We start from the raw sequence: 24,560 nt of genomic DNA, 5'->3' as shown, positions 1-24,560 counted from the left end.
CTAACAAATCCTTGATGCCTCAGGGTGTGTACTATCAACTGATCCCTTCTTTTAGTCAAGTCATGCCATAAATTTTTCTCCTCAATTCCATTCAGTACCTCCTCATTTGTTATTCAATCTGGCCAGCTAATTTTTAACATTCTTCTGGAACACCACATTTCAGAAGCTTCAGTATGTACTGCTTATAGTCCAGATTTCTTTTCTGTACATAGTTACACTTGAAACAAATACCTTCAGAAAAGACTTCACATCTACGAGGGTCAGTCAAAAAGTAATGCCTCCTATTTTTTTTTCTACGTTTAATTGTCAGGAAATTTAAATGCAATTACATAGGTTGAAAACCACAACATTGAGGATCATTTTGTCATTTTTCAATGTAATCTCCGCCCATCTCTACAGTTTTGGTCCATCTTTGAACAAGGGCATGTATCCCAGCACGGTAAAAATCACAGCTCTGCTTCCTAAGCCATTGACGCACGGATGTTTTGACGGCCTCCTCATCTTCAAAATGAATCCCACGATGAGCTTCTTTTAGTGGCCCGAACAGATGGAAGTCTGATGGTGCCAGGTCAGGGCTGTATGGGGGATGAGGCAAAACTTCCCATCCAATTTTGACAATCTCGTCAGAGGTGTGACGACTGGTGTGTGGTCTTGCATTGTCATGCAAAAGAAGAACATCTGCCATTGATTTTGTTGGGCGAACTCGCTGAAGACGTGCTTTAAGTTTTTTGAGGGTTGTGACGTATTGAACAGAATTTATTGTGCATCCCTGCTCCAAAAAATCAACCAGAATCACACCCTCTGTATCCCAGAAAACTGTTGCCGTAACTTTCCCTGCCGATCGCACAGTTTTGAATTTTTTCTTCCTCGGCGAGCTTGTGTGACGCCACTCCATTGACTGCCTCTTTGATTCGGGTTCAAAAAAATGCACCCATGTTTCGTCCCCGGTCACAATTTTTTTCAGAAACTCATCTCCCTCCAAACGGAAGCGCTGCAAGTGTTGGGAGGCTATTGTTTTCCTTGCCTCTTTATTCTGATCGGTTAACATTCTTGGAACCCACCGTGCACAAACTTTTGAGTACCCCAATTGTTTAATAATCGTGATCACACTGCCTTTACTAAGAGAAATAATGCGACACACTTCATCTGCAGTCACCCGACGGTCACCACGAATGATGTCATCAACTTGCTGAATGTTGTGTGGAGTCACTGCACTCACCGGCCTGCCGCTCCGCTTTTCGTCAGTCAACGGTGTTTGCCCTTCAGCTTCCTTACAACGACGAACCCATCGTCTAACAGTGCTGACATCCACTGTCACAACACCATACACCTTCTTCAGTCTTTCATGAATGCGTATGGGCGTTTCACCTTCTGCATTCAAGAATTCAATCACACAACGCTGTCGCAAACGAACATCGATGTCGGCCATCTTACAAACTTCTGCTGTGCTGCCACCTGTTGACACAGAAAGTTACTACTGCAGTGGATTGCAGAAGAAGGTTTGAGGAATGGCGCCAAATTCAAATTTTTCACTTAACTTAATTTCTTTAAGTAGAAAAAAAATGGGAGGCATTACTTTTTGACCGACCCTCGTAATTTACATTAGATGATAACAAAATTCCTCTTTTTCAGAAGTGGTTTTCTTGTCATTATCATCCCTACTTTTCCATCATTGGTTATTTCACTGCCCAAATACAAAAACTCATCTACTGCTTTTAGCATCTCATTTCCCAACCTAATTCCATCATCACCTGACTTAATTTGAGTACATTCTGACTTTTGTCTTATAGGCACTGTACCATATTTTATTTTTAAGGATTCTGTCATTTTTAAGATTTTTACTTCAATTTTTACATATTTGTGTTCAATGTCCATTTAAGACACAACATTTCCAGAGTTTCAAGGTTAGTGTGAATGAACTATGCATGTGCCTCTTGGAAAAATGCAACAATGTTGATCAAGAATGTATTCGTACATGTTGAAAATAAACTGATGGATCATCTGCTCATTGTCATGCTCAAGCGACTTAATATGTACCAGATAGGGTTGTCGAAACAAAAATATCAATATTTTGTAGCAATATTGTACCAAAGGTAATATCCATTTGTGAAGTATCAATATTCATGTGTCAGTTTTGCAGATTTGCTTTTGCAACAAAAGGAAAATATAAAAGTGCACACTCCGGTTTACAGCAAATGATGAAATATTTTGTAACTGCAATCGTGTATTGTCCAACAACAGACATTCCCTCTCCTTCAAGAATCTCTGCGTGTGTACTATCTTAAACTGCAGTAGCTCTAAGGTGGTGATACAACAGAATCTGTACATCTCCATAAGTTGATATTTCTTCAAGAAAAATATGATCTTAAATTAATTATCCATTTTGTAATTTCAGTTACAGCCTTCCGTCAAGTTTCCATTACTCTATTTCATTTTATAACTCTTCTCACGTATGTTTTTTATCATTTTATACCATTTTATCAATATATTCAGGTCATTTTGGTCATAATTTTCCAGGTATTTTAGGGTATAAAAATTGGGGCCCTAAGTGAATTCTCACTAGGGCAGCTGCCCCCACTAACCTCCCTTTCGGGCATCCATGGTGGTTTGTAGTCATATATGTTTCTGTCTTGTTCTCAGTAGCCTCCCTTATTAAACTTTCACTGTGTACATTCACATCCAGTTAAAGACATTTGATTTCATTTGATTTGATTTTTTATTGGTCCAGTTTTATCATATAGCACAAATTGTACAATTGATATTCGACAGGTCAAAGATAAGTTACAAATACATAGTATTAGCAATTAAAATTAGGTACCTACTACAATTAATTTTGGTACTTATTCAGAAATTCTCTGACAGAATAGAAACAGTGCTTTATTAGAAATGCCTTTAGTTTAGCTTTAAATATTGGATGAGTAGTATTTTTTATTTCCTCTGGTATCTTATTGTGTAGTATTACACCAATGTTAATTATGCTCCTCTGATAGGTGGTTGTTCTGTGATATTTTTTATGTATATTTGATTCCCTTCTGGTACTATAGTTGTGTACACTTTTGTTTTGTAGCAGTTTGCCTGTTTTCAGGAGGTAGTCCCTAGTGAACAAGATAGTTTCATAAATGAATAAACTTGGAACATTTAGAACACCAAGCTCAGTAAAATGGGATTTACAGGACTCCATCTTTTTAAGGCCACAAATTATTCTTAAAGCTCTTTTTTGCATTCTAAAAACCTTTTCACTGTGAGTTGAGTATCCCCAGAAAATGATCCCATATCGGATTAGTGAGTGGAACTGTGCATAGTATGCCTGCAGTACTGTTGTTTTGCTTGTTGCAGCCTTTAAAATTCTTAGGCCATAGCACACAGAAGATAGTTTTCTACACAAGTTATTTATATGTGTGTCCCACTTTAAGTCTTGCTGAACCCAAAGACCCAATAATTTTGTGACACTTACATTATCTTGGGGATAATTTTTTAATTGGGCTTGAATAGACATTTGATTAGTTGGAGGAATTAAATGAAAATCGACACACACTGTTTTTTCAGTATTTATAATGAGTTTGTTTTTTGTGAACCACTCAGAGAGTCATTTCATAGAACTTTCTGCTGTGGACCACAAAGTTTCTGGACTGGATCCAGTGAGCAATATGCTGGTGTCATCGGCAAACAGGATAGTTTTTGTGGGACTCATATATTCAACTAAGTCGTCCACATAAATCAAGAAGAGTAGTGGACCTAGGATTGAGCCCTGTGGTACACCCAAATAGCTGTGTTCAATACTGTACATTCTATTGTGTACATACTATTGTTTGCTTCAGACTGTTCCCTTTTCTTTAGAGCTGTCTTGTTTCATTTGAAATCTTCTGTTCTTTTGCTTTGTTCATGATAGCAACACTTTTTCCTGTCTACATAAGTATCTTCTGTCTTGTTCTCAGTAGCCTCCCTTATTAAACTTTCACTGTATACATTCACATCCTGTTAAAGACATTTCCAAATAGCTGTGTTCAATACTGTACATTCTACCATGTACATACTATTATTTGCTTCAAACTGTTCCCTTTTCTTTAGAACTGTCTTGTTTCATTTGAAATCTTCTGTTCTTTTGCTTTGTTCATGATTGCAACATTTTTTGCTGTCTACATAAGTATCTTTGTTAAACAATTTCTTCTTTTGTCTAGTTGTGTACAACTTTCATTTTGTAACATGTTGAACGTCATTTAATCTGATAAACCTCTAATCATGAATGTGATAATGTGAAGTTTTTGTTAGAATACAGACAGTGGAAGGAGTCAAGGAAACAACTCACCATGTAGTTGAGGAGTTGAGTTTTCAGCTGGCACATAAACGCAACTGAGAAAGTTGCTAATCCGTCAGATAAATCTTTCTTCAGAGTTACAGTATTTACTTACACTGCATATAGCTGCATAGCTTCATTGTGGTGACACTGCAGCTTGAATGGAGTAAGGGGTTGTGTCCCGGTGAAGTGTACAAGAGGAAAAAGCAGACAGGGAGTGGGAGAGAAATTAGAGTTTATGGAAGGATGGCTGAAAACTGGGAGGGTGTGGCAGCAGGTGCATTGGATAGGTATGTGACACAAGTGTACTTATTGTGGCCACAGGCAGGAGGAATTGTGTGGGCGACTGGAGTGAAAGTAGGAGGATACTACAGAGGAATAGGGAGACTGTAGCAAAGAGGGTGTGAGTGGTAGATGAGTGAATTAGGTTACATTAGGGTTATGGTGCAGGGGTGGAATTGGGAATGGATGTGGGAAAGGGACTAGTAGATACTGTGGGCAGGAAGCTTGGAAGATCAAAGAATGTGTTGCAAGGAATGTTCCAATCTACCTAATTTAGACAAGCTGGTGTTAGAACAACAGTCCAGATGGTATGGGTTATGAAGCAGCCATTGAAATCAAGCATCTAGTATTTGGCATAATGTTCAATTACTGCTTGCTCAACTCTACTCTTGGCCACAGCTTGGTTGTGGCTATTCATTTGGGTGGACAGCTGGTTAATGATCATGACCAGAAAAAATACTGTGCAGAAGTTGCAGCAGAGTTGATGTACCAAGTGTCTCTCCTAAGTGTCGTCAGATGCATTTTCTCTGGTGTTTCAGCAGATATGTGCAATTTCATTTTTTCATTGTGTAGCAGGAGTCAGCCCAAACAATTACTGCTCATCATGTCTTTCATGCAATGCCCAGTGACAACAGAAGGTGTCAGTTTGTTTCCCATTAGAAACAAAATTATTTTTAAATTAAAATTTTACATGCCCATTTGATAAAACATTCCCAGATTAGTCTAGTCCAATATTCATTAACATGGACAGTAAAACACAAAGAATATATGGCAATCTAGCAGTGACTTATTAGCACTGGATGCTTGGCAGTAGCAGCGAGCATGGGTTAGGGCAGTGCTATCACTGCTCAAGTACTGGTTATTGTTTGTGTTTTACTATCCATGTTAACACATGTTGATCAAATGAATAGCAGAATAGACTAATATGGGATCACTCTATCAAATGGGTTCCAAAAATTCTACTTTAGAAAACATATTTTTTGTGACAGGAAACAAACTGACACTTTCCATCAATGCTGGGCATTGCATAAAAGATATGATGAGCACTAGTTGTTTGGGCCTATTCCAGCTACACAATGTGAAAATGGAATTGCAAATATCTGCTGAAACACCAGAGAAGATATGCCTTATTACTCTTACACCCTGTATGATATGACTGTTTTCACATGTGGTCCTGCCTCTGATAGGCCAGCATATGTCTGTGACAGAGCAGGAGTATAGATGTGCTAGTTGGTTGTGTTGGGCCAGGCTTGTACTTGCATTCTCCTCATTGGTACGATTCATATGGCAAGGAGTTGAGAGTAGATGTTGCATAATCATGGAATAGGACATTTCAAGTACTGTGTGGACAGAGTAGCAGAGTACCATTTTGGGATGTGTGGGTGGGATTGTGGGTATGATACTTGATAAAATACAATAAATTTAATTTTTATTTCAACTATTTGTTTCCTTTTGGAAGATTGTGCTAAGAAAAATCAAGTTGGGCTTCTCAGCTAATTCTCGCTGCATTCAACATCTCTCATTTCTGGTATCATATTGAATTAAAAAGAGACAAAATTTAATTGTGATGGGAAACTAGGATTCAATAGCAAGGAAAGGAAGAGAAGGAAAAATAGTACGGGAGCATGGATTTTATATATATATATATATATATATATATATATATATATATATATATATATATATATATATATATATATATTATTTTGGAGGGGGGGGGGGCGGTGAATGGAAAGTGAAACCAACCAAAGACATAGTCAAAGGAGGGTCCAGGTGGTCCATCACCTAAATGAAATTACACGCTCTATTTCCTATGTTCATTTTCAGTCATACAACAAAAAAAGGATTAGCTCTACCTTCTAGTTTCATTGCTGGAAAGCATCTGTCTAGACTTTGAAATAGCTACATCCACATTTTCTACTGAAATTTATGCTCTTTAAGTGTAGTGAACTGGACTGCTTATGATAAACAGCTGTAGGAGGAGCTTGTGTATTGTGAGTAGTTTAATTAGTATTAATAATTACTGTGTTTGGAAATCACAGTGTCTGATCGAGATAATAAGAGAGCGAGAGAGTGTAAGTGGAGAACAGAAGATTGCTTTCAGTAGGCATCATTTGAGTCCCACCTGCTTATACATCAACATGTATATGCATGTATATATATACTCTGCAAACCACTCTCAGGTGAATGGCAGAGGGTGTGCCCCATTGTACAATTATTAGGGCTTTCTTCCATTCCATTCACATATAGATCAAGATAAGAATGATTGCTTAAATGCCTCTGTATGTGCTGTAATTAGTCTGATCTTCTCTTTGTGATCCCTATGAGAGCTATACACAGGAGTTTGCTAATAAATTCCTTGATTCTCACTTACAGTTGCTTCACAAGATAGTTTGCATCTAACTTCAAGTGTCTGCCAGTTCAGTTCTTTCAGCATCATCATGACATTCTCCCATGGGTCAAACAAACTTGTGGATCATTCATGCTGCCTTTACTTGGATCCATTCAATATCCCCTGTTAGTCCTATCTGGTGTGAGCCCCACACACATGAGCAGCATTCTAGGATGGATCACATGAGTGTTTTGTATGCAGTCTCCTTTATATATTGATTGCATTTCCCTAGTATTTAGCCAAAGAACTGGAGTCTGCCACCTGCTTTATCTCTGAGTGAGACTATGTGGTTGTTCTATTTCATATCCCTACAAAGTGTTACAACCAGGTATTTTATATATGTTTACCAATTCCAACTACGATTAATTTATATTGTTGTCACAGATTACTATGTTTTTTGGTTTTGTGAAATAAACAATTTCTGAACATTTAAAGCAAGCTACCAATCTTTTCTACACATTTAAGTCTTATCAAAATCTGACTGAATATTTGTACTGCTGCTTTCAGACAGTACTTCATTACAGCTAACTGCATCATCTGCAAGAAGTCTTGAGGTTATCACTAATATTGTGTGCAGGGTCATATAAATAAATGTGAATGATATTCCCAAAGGACTTTGTCAATTTGGTTTGGGAGTGGAACGTGGTTTAGTTGGTAAATTAATTTAATAATGGAAGATAGTTTATTCAGCAACCAAGGAAATTTTTGCAACATTGATATTGGTTTGCAATTCAGTGAAACCAATTTTCATACATAAATTGTAATCAGGATAACCTCTTCAAAATGTTGAATGATGCCTCCAGACATACATACAGACTGTACAAGATGACCCCTCCCATCTCTTACTGCCATTTAACCGATAGATACCGTAATTCACCACTCATCACTCATTCAAACTGCCAATGAATAACAGACCCCTACCCTTTAGTATTTGCTCTCACTCACCCCCCCCCCCCCCCTCGCTCCCCTCCCCAAACCTATTGGTTAGTGGGATGAGAGTAGTACCTTGAGTTTTCTCTGATCCCCTGTCTCTCCTGTACATCGGCCCTAGACCTACCAGTTACATATGACTCACAGTCAAGTGGATGAGTTGTGATAGGCCCTGCACTTCCTGGGAAGGAGACAGTAATTAATAGGAGAGCTTAATATTTGATGTACATTCAAATATACACAGTGTATCACAAGGCACACAAGTTTTCATACAGTCATAGAAAGATAATGGGGAAACAATGCTCAAGTTCTACATAAAATTTTAAGATGTAGATTTCCAAAGCAAATTTGTCTGACACTTGTGATCTCACTTGTGCACAAAGGAAATATCATAAGTCAGCCTGTATATGTAAATAAATGTCAAAAATGCCTGAAGTTTGCTCTGTGTGGGTTCATGACACCTTCTACAATATTGTACCAATGATGAACACTTCAGTATTAATTTATCCCACTAAAAACAATGAAAATATGGAGTCAAACAAAATACATCTTCCAGATGAAGCTGTTAACATTCCTTACTAAGAAATACAAAATATTATTTTCAGTTAGATGAACAGCTGTCTATTTCTGATAGGGTGTACTGATGAAATACTAGTTAAACAGTACAGAAACTAAATCCTGTTCTCTTAAAAGCCTGTAGACTGTTGGCAAAAACACATCATAAACATACCAAGTATTTTCTCATCCAGTGAAAAGTAATATAATGACATCCAGTGAAAAGTAATATAAAGAAAGTCTTTCTTCATTTTGGGAGGAAGATGAACTTCACATAATACATGTACTTTTTGCTAAAGTATTTCCCAGCCCTAAGTGGGTCTCTCATTATATTAAAAATATGTAGTGGTCGTGGCTAGCCTACAGACATTTGTCATAAAGCATTAAGTAACTACTTTTAGAAAAATAAATATTCTGTTACACTCTGTGACAACTGACATTATTTCAGTTAATTGGCCCTAGTAAGGCTCTTGCAGTTTCCCATTATCAAAGAAACAAAACAAAAAAGTGTAGAAACTCATGACAGACATACCTCAAAAATATAATTCTCTTCTATAAAATTATGGCTCCAGAGCATAATTAAAATACAATTCATTCAATATCTACTGAATTCTTTGGACTAGGTGTCTCTCTTGAAAGTATTTACTGTTTAAATTATTTTTTTTCAAAGACAATAATCTCAGGGAAATTTAGTTTGGCTATATTGTCAGAAATTTTATTAAGAGTACACACACACACACACACACACACACACACACACACACCACACAAAGAGAGAGAGAGAGAGAACAATATAACATGTGTGGGTGGATGGGGGGAGGGGGGGGGGGGGAGGGTGACGGCATACATGCACATACACAGTATGAACTATCATGTAGATAGTTATAATTCAGACACAAACTTGGGCTTCAAAAGTGTATGTAACACTGTTTCCTGTGTTGAAAAACCATTAGATCACTGTACATTAAAAAAAAATTGCTCAAACCAGTATCTTACTTCAGTAGATTCCATAATGTTATAGTACACATTTTTGTGTCTTATCTCATGTAAATATTATAGATTTGTAATCTTAAATAAAAAACCTGAAGCCAAATGAATGTAGACCATCTTCAAGTCTCCAGGCAACAGAAAACTGACAGATGCAATAAAAAACCTGGCAAAAAAAGTAACATTTGGAACCAGGAATTTTGCAACAGGACAGAGGAGACAGCAGATGAGGTAATGGAAGAGACAAAGTAAAAGAGTAAGAAAGACATGACTTAAAATACAAAATATAAAACAAATCAAAGGAGGAAACAAGTAATATAAAATGATTGTGGGTAAAACTGTCATTAATAAGGTGGTAAATGATGAGTGGAAGGAGAGAGGATAATGAGATAGACAACAATAAGAGGGATTAGTCTGTTGATACTAGGTGTGTAATAGAAATCAAGCAGATTCTGTAGAACAGCTTCCCACTTATGATGTATCCTGAGACTTTGAAGCTGGGAAGAAGAATTTAATTCTTCCACATTATTGATTAGCCATCATAATTACTGCCTTTGTGTTGCAGAGAATGCACTCTATCTCTTTTCCAGTAGACACTACCCATGCCTATTTGTTTCATCTGATCTCTTCATAATCAAAACGTCCAGAAAGAGAAATGAGTAACATTTGCACATGAACTGAAATATAACATGAAGTACTCCAGAGATGTCTCTCCTTAGATAAATTTGACTTCACCATTCATGGGGCTTGATAATATAGTGATACATGGCAGCATACGCAAGTTTTTTAGCAAACAAAATCACAGTAGTATGAGCAGTATATCAAGGTAATGGGTTAATACTGGGCATAACATCTGTGCAGGAGATAGCAGATGTTTTGTAGAACAATGGAAAGTGGGGAAAGAGGAAATTGGTGGAGCCTCAATCTGTGATTCTCTTCAGAAAAACATTGCCTGATAGGCTATGATTCTCTGAAATTAATGATTCTGGGCTAGAGTAGTACTATGTATTAAGAGTCACACTCCTTCCAAGTGTTAAGATGAATGATTAGCTCTAGAGGTCTTGAAATGAAATGGAAAATGTGCTTGTGTAGAAAGCTGGCCACACAGATGGAAATTGGTGATAAGACTGGCAAGTATTTTTGTTGTGAAGAACAGATACATTTCCCATTAATGTCAAGTTTAGACGGAGTAAGTGTTTTACATGGGAACAATGGCGAAGTGCTGTTATTTGTTGATAGGTGTACAATAAGTAATGCTGGTCATCAAAGAGATCATAATGAACTGGGACCTTGTAAGAAAATTAGCAGTTAAATTGCACCATCATTTGGGTTGACTAAAATATTGTTACCGCATTTGAAAGAAAGGGCTGTCAGTGTGTGGACTCAAATCTTCTATTGAAAAGCCAATGCAGAAGTGTGCTGTAAAGGTTTCCCTGATCTCTAAGGTAAAAATAGTTATTGATGACTATTAAACTGTCTCAACTGAGGAGGAAGTAGCTCATGTGAGACTGCAACAGTGGATTAGTACTGTATATAAAATCTGTAGAATGAAAGTAAGCTGAATGGACAGTAGTGTTTTCCCCTCATCTGATTGTATTAAATGTTGGCACATTTTTTAGGAAGTTGCCAGTTTGGAAATCAATAAATACTGTTAAAACTTCAGAAGTTATTTTTCATTGACAAATTTAAGTTAATTTGCAGCTTCCAACACCCTAGTCATGCAATGTTTACCATTAATATAATAGATTAATTATACTATATAGAATATCATAAAATAGTGCCCTCCCCCTATAATTTGCATTCAAAATAGTGTTAAGGCAAAAATTTAAGATTTACAAGGCTTGTAGATATTTGAACAGGAGATCTTGTTTATTAATCTCAGAAACTCTTCTGTCAATTGTTTCAGTAATAGGATTGACTGAATGAGATCTTTTCTTATTAATCTCAGAAACTCTTCTGTCAATTGTTTCTGTATTAGGATTGATTGAATAAGATATTGCTATTTAATTGCACAGAAGAGAGAAAATTAATCAGTGAGGCATATATTTCTTCTGAGGTGGTACACAGTGTAAATGAAAGTTCCTCATCACTTCATAATTAAAAAAAATATATTATTAACACTTTTTTATCATTTTTCCAGATATAAATGAATGTGAAGAAGGCTTACAGATTTGCAATCTAGAGTCAGAAGAGTGTGTTAATGAACTTGGTGGCTATCGATGCATCCTTAAACAGACTCAGTTTCCACCTGTTGATGCACACAATTCTGGAAATACATCTTCAAATACCCAAACATGTGAAACTGGGTACACATTCGACACATTCACTAAAAATTGTGTTGGTAAGTATGTCATATTTATGTTATCTGACATTAATGTATCATGAATATATAAGCATAGGTAGGACAAGAGTTATCATTTGGAAGATTTTGTGCCTGTGGTGTTATTTTTAAGTTCAGTGAATTCACACATCAGAACACTACCAAAGGTATATGGAACTGTTGATGGTGTTGTGATCTATGAAACTGCACACTGCAACAATTTGCTCTTTAACCAAACAAAGTAATATTGTCAACTAGTGATTATGGGAAGGAGCCCAGCACTAATCAGACCTTTAAAATGTACACCACACTCATCCCAGAGATACATTCTCAAATAATGGAGAGCTGGTCTCAGTGATATGCCATAAGCAGTGTATATTTGTAGCTGCCATAAGCAGTGTATATTTGCAGCTGCTTAGATTTGTGAGTAAGCTATACACCACTATATGGTGTCACATTCAAAGGCAAGGTCAACTGAACAACATCTTGCCTTTGTGGTAACATATAACAAGGCACAGTGCTTTTTTTATTAAGAACTTTTGTCAGTTTGCTTAATACTGACTTCTACACTGATTGTGACTGCTTAGGCAAGGTGGGATACAAAGGAAGCACACGATTTTGTACTGTATCCATCCTCCAAATCCTTTTGGCTGCTGTATTTGATATGCAATTTACTACTAAATGATACAGTTTATTCTTGTTTTGTTGTTGATGAAGTGTGTTTTGGATGTTTTGTGTAATTTTAATTTTGGATGTTTATCTGGAAACTTTAAAATTAAAACAGTGTGGACTTTTTGGGCCGCTGGGATTTAGCACCTTTGGGAATAAATGAGACTTTTTCTTGGACACATATAGGAGGTAAAAGCTGAATATCATTGTTAATTAACAGATAAACAGCTATACTTAAAAAAATGTGTTGTTGTTGTTGTTGTGGTCTTCAGTCCTGAGACTGGTTTGATGCAGCTCTCCATGCTACTCTATCCTGTGCAAGCTTCTTCATCTCCCAGTACCTACTGCAACCTACATCCTTCTGAATCTGCTTAGTGTATTCATCTCTTGGTCTCCCCCTACGATTTTTACCCTCCACGATGCCCTCCAATACTAAATTGGTGATCCCTTGATGCCTCAGAACATGTCCTACCAACCGATCCCTTCTTCTGGTCAAGTTGTGCCACAAACTCCTCTTCTCCCCAATCCTATTCAGTACCTCCTCATTAGTTATGTGATCTACCCATCTAATCTTCAGCATTCTTCTGTAGCACCACTTTTCGAAAGCTTCTATTCTCTTCTTGTCCAAACTATTTACCGTCCATGTTTCACTTCCATACATGGCTACACTCCATACAAATACTTTCAGAAATGACTTCCTGACACTTAAATCTACACTCGATGTTAACAAATTTCTCTTCTTCAGAAACGATTTCCTTGCCATTGCCAGTCTACATTTTATATCCTCTCTACTTCGACCATCATCAGTTATTTTGCTCCCCAAATAGCAAAACTCCTTTACTACTTTAAGTGTCTCATTTCCTAATCTAATTCCCTCAGCATCACCCGACTTAATTCGACTACATTCCATTATCCTCGTTTTGCTTTTGTTGATGTTCATCTTATATCCTCCTTTCAAGACACTGTCCATTCCGTTCAACTGCTCTTCCAAGTCCTTTGCTGTCTCTGACAGAATTACAATGTCATCGGCGAACCTCAAAGTTTTTATTTCTTCTCCATGGATTTTAATACCTACTCCGAATTTTTCTTTTGTTTCCTTTACTGCTTGCTCAATATACATATTGAATAACATCGGGGAGAGGCTACAACCCTGTCTTACTCCCTTCCCAACCACTGCTTCCCTTTCATGTCCCTCGACTCTTATAACTGCCATCTGGTTTCTGTACAAATTGTAAATAGCCTTTCGCTCCCTGTATTTTACCCCTGCCACCTTTAGAATTTGAAAGAGAGTATTCCAGTCAACATTGTCAAAAGCTTTCTCTAAGTCTACAAATGCTAGAAACGTAGGTTTGCCTTTCCTTAATCTTTCTTCTAAGGTAAGTCGTAAGGTCAGTATTGCCTCACGTGTTCCAGTATTTCTACGGAATCCAAACTGATCTTCCCCGAGGCCGGCCTCTACTAGTTTTTCCATTCCTCTGTAAAGAATTCGTGTTAGTATTTTGCAGCTGTTGCTTATTAAACTGATTGTCCGGTAATTTTCACATCTGTCAACACCTGCTTTCTTTGGGATTGGAATTATTATATTCTTCTTGAAGTCTGAGGGTATTTCGCCTGTCTCATACATCTTGCTCACCAGATGGTAGAGTTTTGTCAGGACTGGCTCTCCCAAGGCCGTCAGTAGTTCCAATGTGTAATAAGTTCAAATTTATTTGAAAATACACAAATAATGTAGTTACAAACTTAGTGTAAAATATATTTTTACTAGACTGGATAAAAAGTAGTGACAACAGTGCCGTATCATGAAGGATATGCATCCAATGGCATGTGCGTTATATGTGGCTGATAGCAAAAGGTCAGTTGAGGTAGTGCAGTTAGTGGTGATGGCCGTTGTTTGAGTCGGTTGCAGTGTATATTGTCTGAAAGTGTGGATGGCCAGTTCAGGCACCCTAACAGTATATTAAGGGAACATGAAAAACATGCATGGGTCAGGATTGAACTGGCATATGGTCTGAGTGCACAACAATGTTTTCAGGGCATTTGGTGATGCAGTATTGCTGTATTATATGGCATTGGAATGAGTGAAGGTGTTTCAGAATGGCAGGGATGTCATTCAAAACTGACCCAATGAATGGAAATGTCCTCATTCTCCTTACCCACAGAAAATGCTCTGTGAACTAGCTGGTGCCAAAGTGATAGTTATTGTGGCTTAAATTATATATGGCTTAATTCTGCGTCATGTTGTACCATAGGGGCAGATGGTCACTGCACTATGTGTGACATAACCTTCATCCCACCATGAGAACAAGTGATGGCACTTTCTGGCACTGCATCCCACCATCCTTCATGACAATGCACAATTCTGCATGGTGAACCCCATGCAGCAGCTCCCGCATATGTTTGAGGGAGTGGGGGCTGATACTGGATCATCACTGTATTCACCCGCTCTGAGCCTATGTGATTACGACTTGGTATGTGCTACAACACAAGGGGACACCACAGTGGCATAGAGAAGTCCTTGTGAGACTTCAGCACAGTTGGATGCACTGATAGTGTATGATGCCTTCCATGTGTGTGGGCGACGGTGATCGAGATGAGTGGTGATTATCTTGAGGTCATGTAATACAGCAAAAGTCTGACAATAAAGTCTGTCATGAATTATAATAGTGTTGCCATTACATTTTATCCATCCTACGTATGATGAAGTGACTACAAAAAGGGATGGGACACAATCTTAACCAACAGTTTTAGTAATCTCGTACTTTTAGGCTAGCATGAGACTTAAATATGTACTTCTCCCTGCTGCACAATTTCAAAGTTACCATGAATCAAAAATATGGCATGAATTATAATATGTTGCCATTACTTTGTATCCATCCTATGTATAAAGAAGTGACTACAAAAAGTGGTGGGACACAATCTTAACCAACAGATTTAGTAATCTCGTACTTTTAGGCTAGCATGAGACTTAAGTATGTACTTCACCCTGCTGCACAATTTCAAAGTTACCATGAATCACAAATGACTTAACTGATTTTGTTTAAGTGATAAAAGCTGATTCTGTGAGTTGTTGAGCAGCTTTTAATCATTTATTCATATGCAGAATACTTTCACTGCGTGAATTTTAATACATACATAATCACATACATAGTCATAAGTGTAATCTTTACACTATCAATAACACAAAAGGTACACGTGGTAGCCACACAGTCTGAGGTGCCTTGTCACGGTCCACGCAGCTCCCCTGGTCAGATGTTCGAGTCTTTCCTCAGGCATGAGTGTGTGTGTTGTCCTTAGCGTAAGTTAGTTTCACTGGTGTGTAAGCCTAGGGACCAATGACCTCAGCAGTTTGGTCCCATAGAACCTTGCCACAAATTGCCAAAAATAGCACAAATTTATATGATCAAAACTAAAAAGAAAATCACAATCACAAAAAAATCAGAAATGTCATAAAAGACTTTGCAAATTCTTATGTAACATGAGATAATTTACAAGCTATACATGTATCATCACACACACACACACACACACACACAGTGTGCACCTACCAAACAATGTAGTGTGTGTGCATATGCATTTGTGTGTGTGTGTGTGTGTGTGTGTGTGTGTTTCTTTTTGTGTGTATATTTGTACTCTATCATGTTAAAGCATTTCTTCCGAAAGATGGCAAAGTTTTTATTCTCTTTGTGGGTCTGTCAATATCTCAGTGCTTCTGCTATTCAGTGAGTGGCCTCCTTTACTCCTAAATTATTTACTTTCTGTCCAAGTTTTCCTTACTATACTTATTTAGAAGAAATATTCAAATGAATTTTAACTCACATCTTTATATCTTCATTATCTTTTGACAGTTTATTATATAATTTGATAAACAATTTGGTTTGAATTCCAACTTTAGATTTTCTGTCCAGTTCTAAAAGATACTGTATCTCTATGAAGCTGTACTCAGTATTCTGTAGGAAGGTGTTTGCTGCATGGTGCTCAATATTTTTCATAATGAAATCTGCAGCTTGAAAGATATGCACTCAAACTTCAAAATATTTTGCTTTATGAACAGATCTATTCAATTGGCTCTATAGTGCCTTTTCATCATCACCCTGGTGGCCTTTTCTTGCAGTTTGAGCACTGCAGCTGTGAGTGAGGTGGGCAGCTAGGCACAGAGACTCTGATACGTAATTTCACTATCAAGCCTGTTTTTACATGACAGTTGAGCGGCGTGGTCGTGCGGTAGCGTTCTCGCTTCCCACACCCGGGTTCCCGGGTTCAATTCCTGGTGGGGTCAGGTATTTTCTCTGCCTCGTGATGACTGGGTGTTGTGTGATGTCCTTAGGTTAGTTAGGTTTAAGTACTTCTAAGTTCTAGGGGACTGATGACCATAGATGTTAAGTCCCATAGTGCTCAGAGCCATTTGAACAGTTGAGCGGTCAAGACGTTAGACAACCAATATTTTGCATTCAACACTTTTTTTGTGTATCTGATTATATTCTGATATTCGGAATACTTGTCTTCGTCTGTTTCTGAAATACGACATCGGCAGCTGTGATATAATAATCAAATAAGCATATATAACATACTTACAGTTAATCCCATTATGATTCACAATACAAAAATACATTTAAACGATATTAATCCATAGTTCTAACTTATTGTCTATTCGCGGGTGTTCTCGCAACCAGTGGGGTGGAACTTACCATAGAAACAGGCAAAACATAAATACACTGACCAAAAAAAAATCACAACGCCAAAAAATAAGTAACATATAGTAATGAAATTTTGGGAATAAATTTGTCTAGGTAACATATTTAAGTGACTATCAATGCAGGATGACAGGTTTATGTAAGCACAAGATAAGGTACTGCACCCGCAAAATGCTGGTACATTAATAACTGGTGTAACTGCGAGAATGTTGGATAAAATCATGCTAATGTGTGTGCATTGTGATGTACAGGTGCAGAATGACAGTGTGTGGGAGGGAGTTCCATGCCTGTTGCACTTGATCAGTCAATACAGGGATAGTTAATTCTGTTTGTGTGTGACGCTGGCGTTGTTGTCTGATGACGTCCCATATGTGTGCAACTGGAGACAGATCTGGTGACTGACAGGCCAAGACAACATGTTGACACTTCGTAGAGCATGTTGGATTACAACAGAGGAATGTGGGTGAACATTATCCTGTTGGAAAACACCCCCAGGTATGCCATTCATGAGTGGCAGCACAACAGATCGAATCACCAGACTAAGATACAATTTTGCAGTCAGGGTGTACGAGGTAACCATGAGAGTGCTCCTGGTGTCATACAAAATGGCACCCCAGACCATAACTATAGGTGTAGGTCCAGTGGGTGTAGCACGCAGACAGGTTGGTTGCAGACCCTCTCAACTGGCCTTCTCCTAACCAGTACAATGCCATCACTGGCACTGAGACAGAACCAGCAGTAATCAGATAAAAAAATAGACCTCCACCTTACCCTCCAATGAGCTCTTGCTTGACACCACTGAAGTTGAAAATGGCAGTGGTTTGGGGTCAGTGGAATTCGTACTACAGAGCATCTGGCTTGCAGCTGTCCTTGAAGTAACTGATTTGTAACAGTTCGTTGTGTCACTGTGGTGTCAAGCGCTGCTCAAATTTCTGCTACAGATGCAGTCTAATGCACCAGAGCCATATCCTAAACATGACAGTCTTCTCTCTTGGTAGTGCCACATGCTCATCCAGAGCCTAGTCTTGTGACTGTACATTCTCTTGACCACTGCTGCAAACAATCGCATACAGTGGCTACATTCCTGCCAAGTCTTTCTGCAATATCACAGAAGGAATATCCAGCTTCTCATAGCCCTATTACATGACTTCATTAAAATGTGTTGATAATGGCATCTTTGTTACCTAAAGCCATTTTTCACTAACATCATCTCGCAACATCCTATCCCAAAGGTAACTACCAATCATCACCATTTCAGGGTGTAGTTAAAGCAAACATGATTTGTATCCTTATAGTGGCTCTATTAGCACCACTCTTATGTGACTGATGTGAAATGTGAATAGACATTATCTTCCAGGTGTAGAAACATGCCTACTATCTTTCATTTATTTCGCCTAACTCCTTCTTGCTGCTGGGATTTTCTTTTTCTCTGTCAACGTATTTCTTGCACTATGCCAAACAAATAAACGAAATCTCACTGCATTGACATATTTTCTGGTACACTGTTCATGGAAAAAAATATCTTATTCATGATGCTGACAAAGATCTATTAGATATCAATTCGGATGTGTGCCAAGTGTATAAAAGCATATCTTCAAAGACAGGCATGGATGGTTATTGACCAACACATGAATTTTAATAGCATCTGCCCTATATTGTAATTCTCTGCCCTGGTGTTATGCCACATGATTCTGAAGTCATGTGACGAAATTCTTCACCTGTCACAAAAGCTTTACGTGACTGACAAAGAGCAGTACATTTCAAAAAATGTTCAAATGTGTGGGACGTAACTGCGAAGGTCAGCAGTCCCTAAGCTTACACACTACTTAACCTAAATTATCCTAAAGACAAACACACATACCCATGCCCGAGGGAGGACTCAAACCTCTGCCAGGACCAGCTGCATAGTCCATGACTGCAGCGCCTTAGACCGCTCGGCTAATCCTGTGCGGCACAGTACATTTCTGTGGTATCACTTTCACAGTGCAGATTGGTTGAGCATCATGATCTGTGAAAGACTGTAATGTCGGTTTGGCCACCCTATGGATCAAGTATCAGCCAAAATTTATTTTGCTGCACATAAGGTTTCACAATATGATCCATATATGAGTGATACATTTGGGAGGTCAGCTTTCCAGATTTTGAGCATGTACAAAAATGTTAACAAATTCCCTTTGGAGAAGTTCGCCTTCTTGAGAGACCCATGCACTGAATTTTCCACTGGGATCTTGCAAACACAAGAACGCTATTGGCAGCAGTTTTCCAGATGCATGAAAGAGCTTAGCAGCTTCAAGGACTTTTGCAGTTCATGTCACTTCTTTCTTGGAAATGTATTTGATGACATAATGGTGGTATGTCTTGTGTTAGGCTTTGAACTCTTTGCCCACGATAATGATGCCACAAAATGAAAATCACTCTCCTCTGACTTACACTGAGGTGACAAACATCATGGGATACCTCCTAGTATCATGTCTGACCTTCTTCTGTCAGGCATAGTGCAGCAACTCAATGTGGCATGGACTCACCAAGTCACGAGGCACATTGGAAGTTGCCTGCATAAATATTAAGAAATACTGAACCATGCTGCCTCTACAGCCATCCATAATTGTGGAAGTGTTGCTGGTGCAACATTTGTGCACTCATTGATCTCTTGAGTATGTCCCATAAATATTCAATGGGATTCGTGCCTGGCAATCTGGGTGGCCACATCATTCACATGAATTGTCCACAATTGTGAACAATTGTGGCCTGGTAACACACTGCAGTGTCATCCATAAAAATTCCATCATTGTTTGGGAACATGAACCCATGAATGGCTGTAAATGGTGTCCAAGTAGCCAACATAACCATTTCCAGTCAATGATTGGTTCAGTTGAACCAGAGGACCCAGTCCAGTCCGTGTAAACACAACCCACACCATTACGGAGCCACCACCAGATTGCACAGTGCCTTGTTTTCTGGTTATCTATGGTCCAACAGATATGTCACGAGCCCAGGAGAGATGCTGCAGACAATGTTGTATTGTTAGCAAAGGCACTTGCATTGGTTGTTTGGTGCCTTAGTTCATTAACTCCAAATTTAGTCTTACTGTTGTAACAGATACATTCATCATACATCTGACATTGATTTCTGTGATTATTTCACGCAGTGTTCCTTGTCTGTTAGCACTCATAACTCAATGCAATTGCTGCTGCTCTCAGTCATTAAGTGAAGGCCGTTGGCTTCTGTGTTGTCTGTGATGAGAGGTAATGCCTGAGGTTTATTAAGTTAAGAGTCATTATGGCACTAGGTATCACAGTTACTCATCATTGCCCTTCCTGATATAGTTTAACATGCTGCATTAGCTGCTCCACAGAGACTCACCTTACTTGGGTGGCTATTAATTGCTTCAGGGAATGGATCAGGCCTGGTTTCCACATATGGTTCAGAAATGCTGAGGTTCTGCTTATGAGTATCTCCAGTGGCTCATTCAGACAGTACTATTCAGACAGTACTGCTGTGGCTGTGTTATGTTCTAGTGAGTAACTATGATCATCATGGTTTGCAGATGGGAAGTTGGCCCTTTTATGTTACACACTGACCCATTAATCAACAGCCTACTATCTTCCAGTTCCCACTATCTCACCCCCATGAACCTTTCTTGCTCATAACAACTTGCTACTGCAACCACACTGTCATACATGGAACAAATCAAGTACAGACCTGCCTGCTGGAAATACAGCCTGGTTTCCACGATATCCCTCAGACAATGCCAACCCCCTCCTCTGCCCATGAATAACAGCACTATGCAACATTCGTACCCTTCTGAATCACATAAGCTGGAAATACTCTGTCATCACTGGATGGCTGTGTCCTTCAGACATCAACAACACACCTCATGTCCTCACCTCCACAAATTTCCCTATTGCTCCCAATGTCAACTGATAATAGTGTATGATGTAGCACTTAAAATGCACATGTCTGCTTGACATGAGGATCCCAATCAAAAGGTAAAATCATGCCTGATCTGTCCTCACTTCCACAGACACCATATGATAATAGAAATGCAGATTCTGCTCACTAGGCTCTGCTTTCAATCCTGGCTCTGAAGTAAGTTCTCTCTGCACTCTTTTCAACTCTGGCATATACAACAAGATGGGACTCAACTGTGCATGTAACATGTGATGCATAGCCTCTTTGAAGCTGATCATTTTCACTCTTGCATCCTAGATGCTGTCCGCTAGCAATTGCAGTAGTCTTGTATGGTGACTGTTGTGTGCAGTACTTCTACTTATGCTTGCATGACTGCAGATCCTGGTTCACAGTGGTCTCTGATGCCTTTGCATAGTCCTTCACCTTGTTTTTCAGCTTTCAGAGCGTATGTATGTTGTTTAACACTCTGCTCTCCCATCTCACTATTTGCATGATTTTCCGCTGCACCACTGACTTATTATCCTTGGGCAGCTCCTTCACTGCATTCTTTGTCCTGTTCAGTTCCTTTATGTCACCAGCATGTGCTGTTCCAAACACAGTCTTCAAAATCCTTCCCCCAGCTTCCATCCAACCTCTCTTCTGCCTTCGTAGGGAAGACAGCGTCGCCTCAAAACTGCTCATGTGCTTTAAGCAATTTCTCGCATTCCCCTGAAACTTTGTGAAGTATTCCCCTGTTCTTGGCTACTCGTCACAAATTAGGAAACACCTCCTCCAGCCTGCTTATTTCATTCTGGAATTCCCATGCATTAAACTCTAAACACGATATCCATTGATGACTAGTAATCACCATATACGCTTGTCTGGCAAACAGAACTCCTCCCTCCAGATGTTGGTTCTGAAGCACCCCAGAGGAAGAGGTACAACACCACCACAAATGATCACAACTAGCATCCTTCCCATCCTAATTATCAGTGTACAGGAACCTGAGAACAGGGACTACCATCTCCTCCCTCCACTCTAAAAATTCTGCTGTCACTGGTCAGTATCTTTCATATAATTAAAGCTAAATAACCCTTTTTCTAGTACAAAATTCATATGCTTTCCCTTAACATACTACTCAGGGTACCCCACATATAATATCCTAAATATTCATCAATAAAATCAATAAAAACACATCTGCTACTTCCTTGACCTCAATGCATATAGCCCTTCTTGCACAGGTTCATTTACACTTTCCCGGGCCGGCCGAAGTGGCTGTGCGGTTAAAGGCGCTGCAGTCTGGAACCGCAAGACCGCTACGGTCACAGGTTCGAATCCTGCCTTGGGCATGGATGTTTGTGATGTCCTTAGGTTAGTTAGGTTTAACTAGTTCTAAGTTCTAGGGGACTAATGACCTCAGCAGTTGAGTCCCATAGTGCTCAGAGCCATTTGAACCATACACTTTCCCATGTACTCCTCCATTTCCTACTTCTTGCTTTTTCTATTTGTTCCACTCGTACTATCCTCGGCATGGGCTACAGAGGGCCTCTGAATGGTCGAAGACGTCCCACATACACTACCATCAACCTCGCAGGCCTGATGTTGATAGGTGATATGGTTCCTATTACCTGATAAAGATTTGGTACCTCGTCATAAATTTCTTTGTCTTGCCTTGCAGTGTATAATGACTAGACAACATCATCCACTGTCCTGTTCTATACTGCAGCAAGCTTCCAATAAATTTGAGAGCTTCTTCCTGTCTCTCCAATGTCTTGGTGTTCATCCTCTGTTCTTGCTTCCACACCTCTGTTGCTGTTTTTGTGAACTCATGGACTGACTCCCCACTGTTGCTTCTTTTTGAATTAATCATATCAAATTGTGATGGAATTTTTCTGTCTATGAGTGACAAACGTGTACTGGTGTGGTCCTTTCACTTGTATGCACACATTGTAAAAATGAAAGATATGTGTCTCAGTCATTGTTTTTATAGTTCACATAGTGGTTCAGCATCCTCCTCATCATCCAGTGCACCCATTCTGTTCTTCCAGTTGAATTAAGGTGAAGTGGACTGGTTCTTAATTGCTTCACATGCAACAAATGACATAATTCCTTCATCAAGTCTGACATGAAATTCACCCTCTGACCCATAATCATCATTTCTGGTACTGTGAACTTTGGTATCCATCTATTGACCATTGCCTTTGTGACTGCAACCGCTTGCTGGTTCACCATTGATATCATCTCAACATACCGAGAGAAATGATCAGTTATCATCAACACAAAACAGTTCCCCGCTGGAAGCCAGCTAAATGGTCCTTATACATCAATCTCAGTCATCTCAAATAGTTTTGAAGCTTCTGGCAGTCTGTGGTACTTGCTTACAGCTCAAGTCTGAATACTGCACAAATTCTTAACATACTGATCCACATCTCTTTTCCTTACTTTTCACCAGTATCTGTCCGTTACCCTTCAGTTTGTTTCTCTGAAATCCCCAGCACATGTTCATGCACTTCCTTTAGAATTTCTTCCTTCAACTTAGCTGGTAGCACAGTCATGGCCCTCACTTAGTACCTTGCCCAAAAGACCATCACACATACTGAGCTGTGGTTGTGTCCTGTATTGTTCACAGTTGCTGTCAGCTTTCTGTGTTGCTTTCATGCAGCAAGGCCATGACTCAGTGCTTGCACCACTGCTACCTTCCTGCTTAGTGAGACTGCATTTTGAGGTTTCTCTCCTGGCTTGTGAAACAGTTCATAGTCAAACTCACTGAGTCTTAACGCTCATCTTGTCAGACTGCTGAATGGGTCCTTCAGCTCTAATAACCATTTCAGTACAACATAATTGTTCACCATTTTAAACTGCTTCCTATAAAGGTAACTTTGAAAATATGTCACTCCATATAAACTGAAGTGCCAAAGAAACTGGCATAGGCATGAAATACAGAGAGATGTAAACAGGCAGAATATGGGGCTGCCGTTGGCATCACCTATACAAGACAACAAGTGTTTGGCGCAATTGTTAGATTGGTTACTGCTGCTACAATGGCAGGTTATCAAGATTTAAATGAGTACGAATGTGGTGTTACAGTCAGCGCACGAGTGATGGGACACAGTATCTTCGAGGTAGCGATGAAGTGTGTATTTTCCCTTATGACAATTTCACAAGTGTACCGTGAATATCAGGAATCAGGTAAAACATCAAATCTTTGGCATTGCTGCAGCCAGAAAAAGATCCTGCAAGAACAGGAACAATGAGGACTGAAGTGCAATCCTTCCACAAATTGCTGCAGATTTCAATGCTGGGCCATTAATAAGTGTCAGCGTGCAAACCATTCAATGGAACATTGTTGATATGGGCATTCGGAGCTCAAGACCCACTCGTGTACCCTTGATGACTGCATGATGCCTCGTCTGGGCCTGTCAACACCGACAATGGACTGTTGATGAACAGAAACATGTTGGCTGGTCAGATGAGTCTCATTTCAAATTATATCAAGCAGATGGACGTGTACGGGTATGGAGGCAACCTCATGAATCCATGGACCCTGCA

General features: G+C 39.1%; 1 protein-coding gene across 3 annotated transcripts in view; it reads left to right on the top strand.

The window, feature by feature from the left end:
• Positions 1-24,560, top strand: part of LOC126248378 (fibrillin-1-like) — a 647,044-nt gene that overhangs the window by 505,516 nt on the left and 116,968 nt on the right. For all 3 annotated transcript variants that reach the window (XM_049949314.1, XM_049949313.1, XM_049949315.1), the window contains one exon: positions 11,581-11,781. In XM_049949314.1, coding sequence (XP_049805271.1) covers positions 11,581-11,781 — 201 coding nt within the window. The remainder of the gene's footprint in view (positions 1-11,580; positions 11,782-24,560) is intronic.

Source organism: Schistocerca nitens, chromosome 3, assembly GCF_023898315.1.
Source record: "Schistocerca nitens isolate TAMUIC-IGC-003100 chromosome 3, iqSchNite1.1, whole genome shotgun sequence".
NCBI lineage: Eukaryota > Metazoa > Arthropoda > Insecta > Orthoptera > Acrididae > Schistocerca > Schistocerca nitens.
Note: the sequence above shows the minus strand (reverse complement) of the source record. Positions and strands in the feature narration are given on the sequence as shown.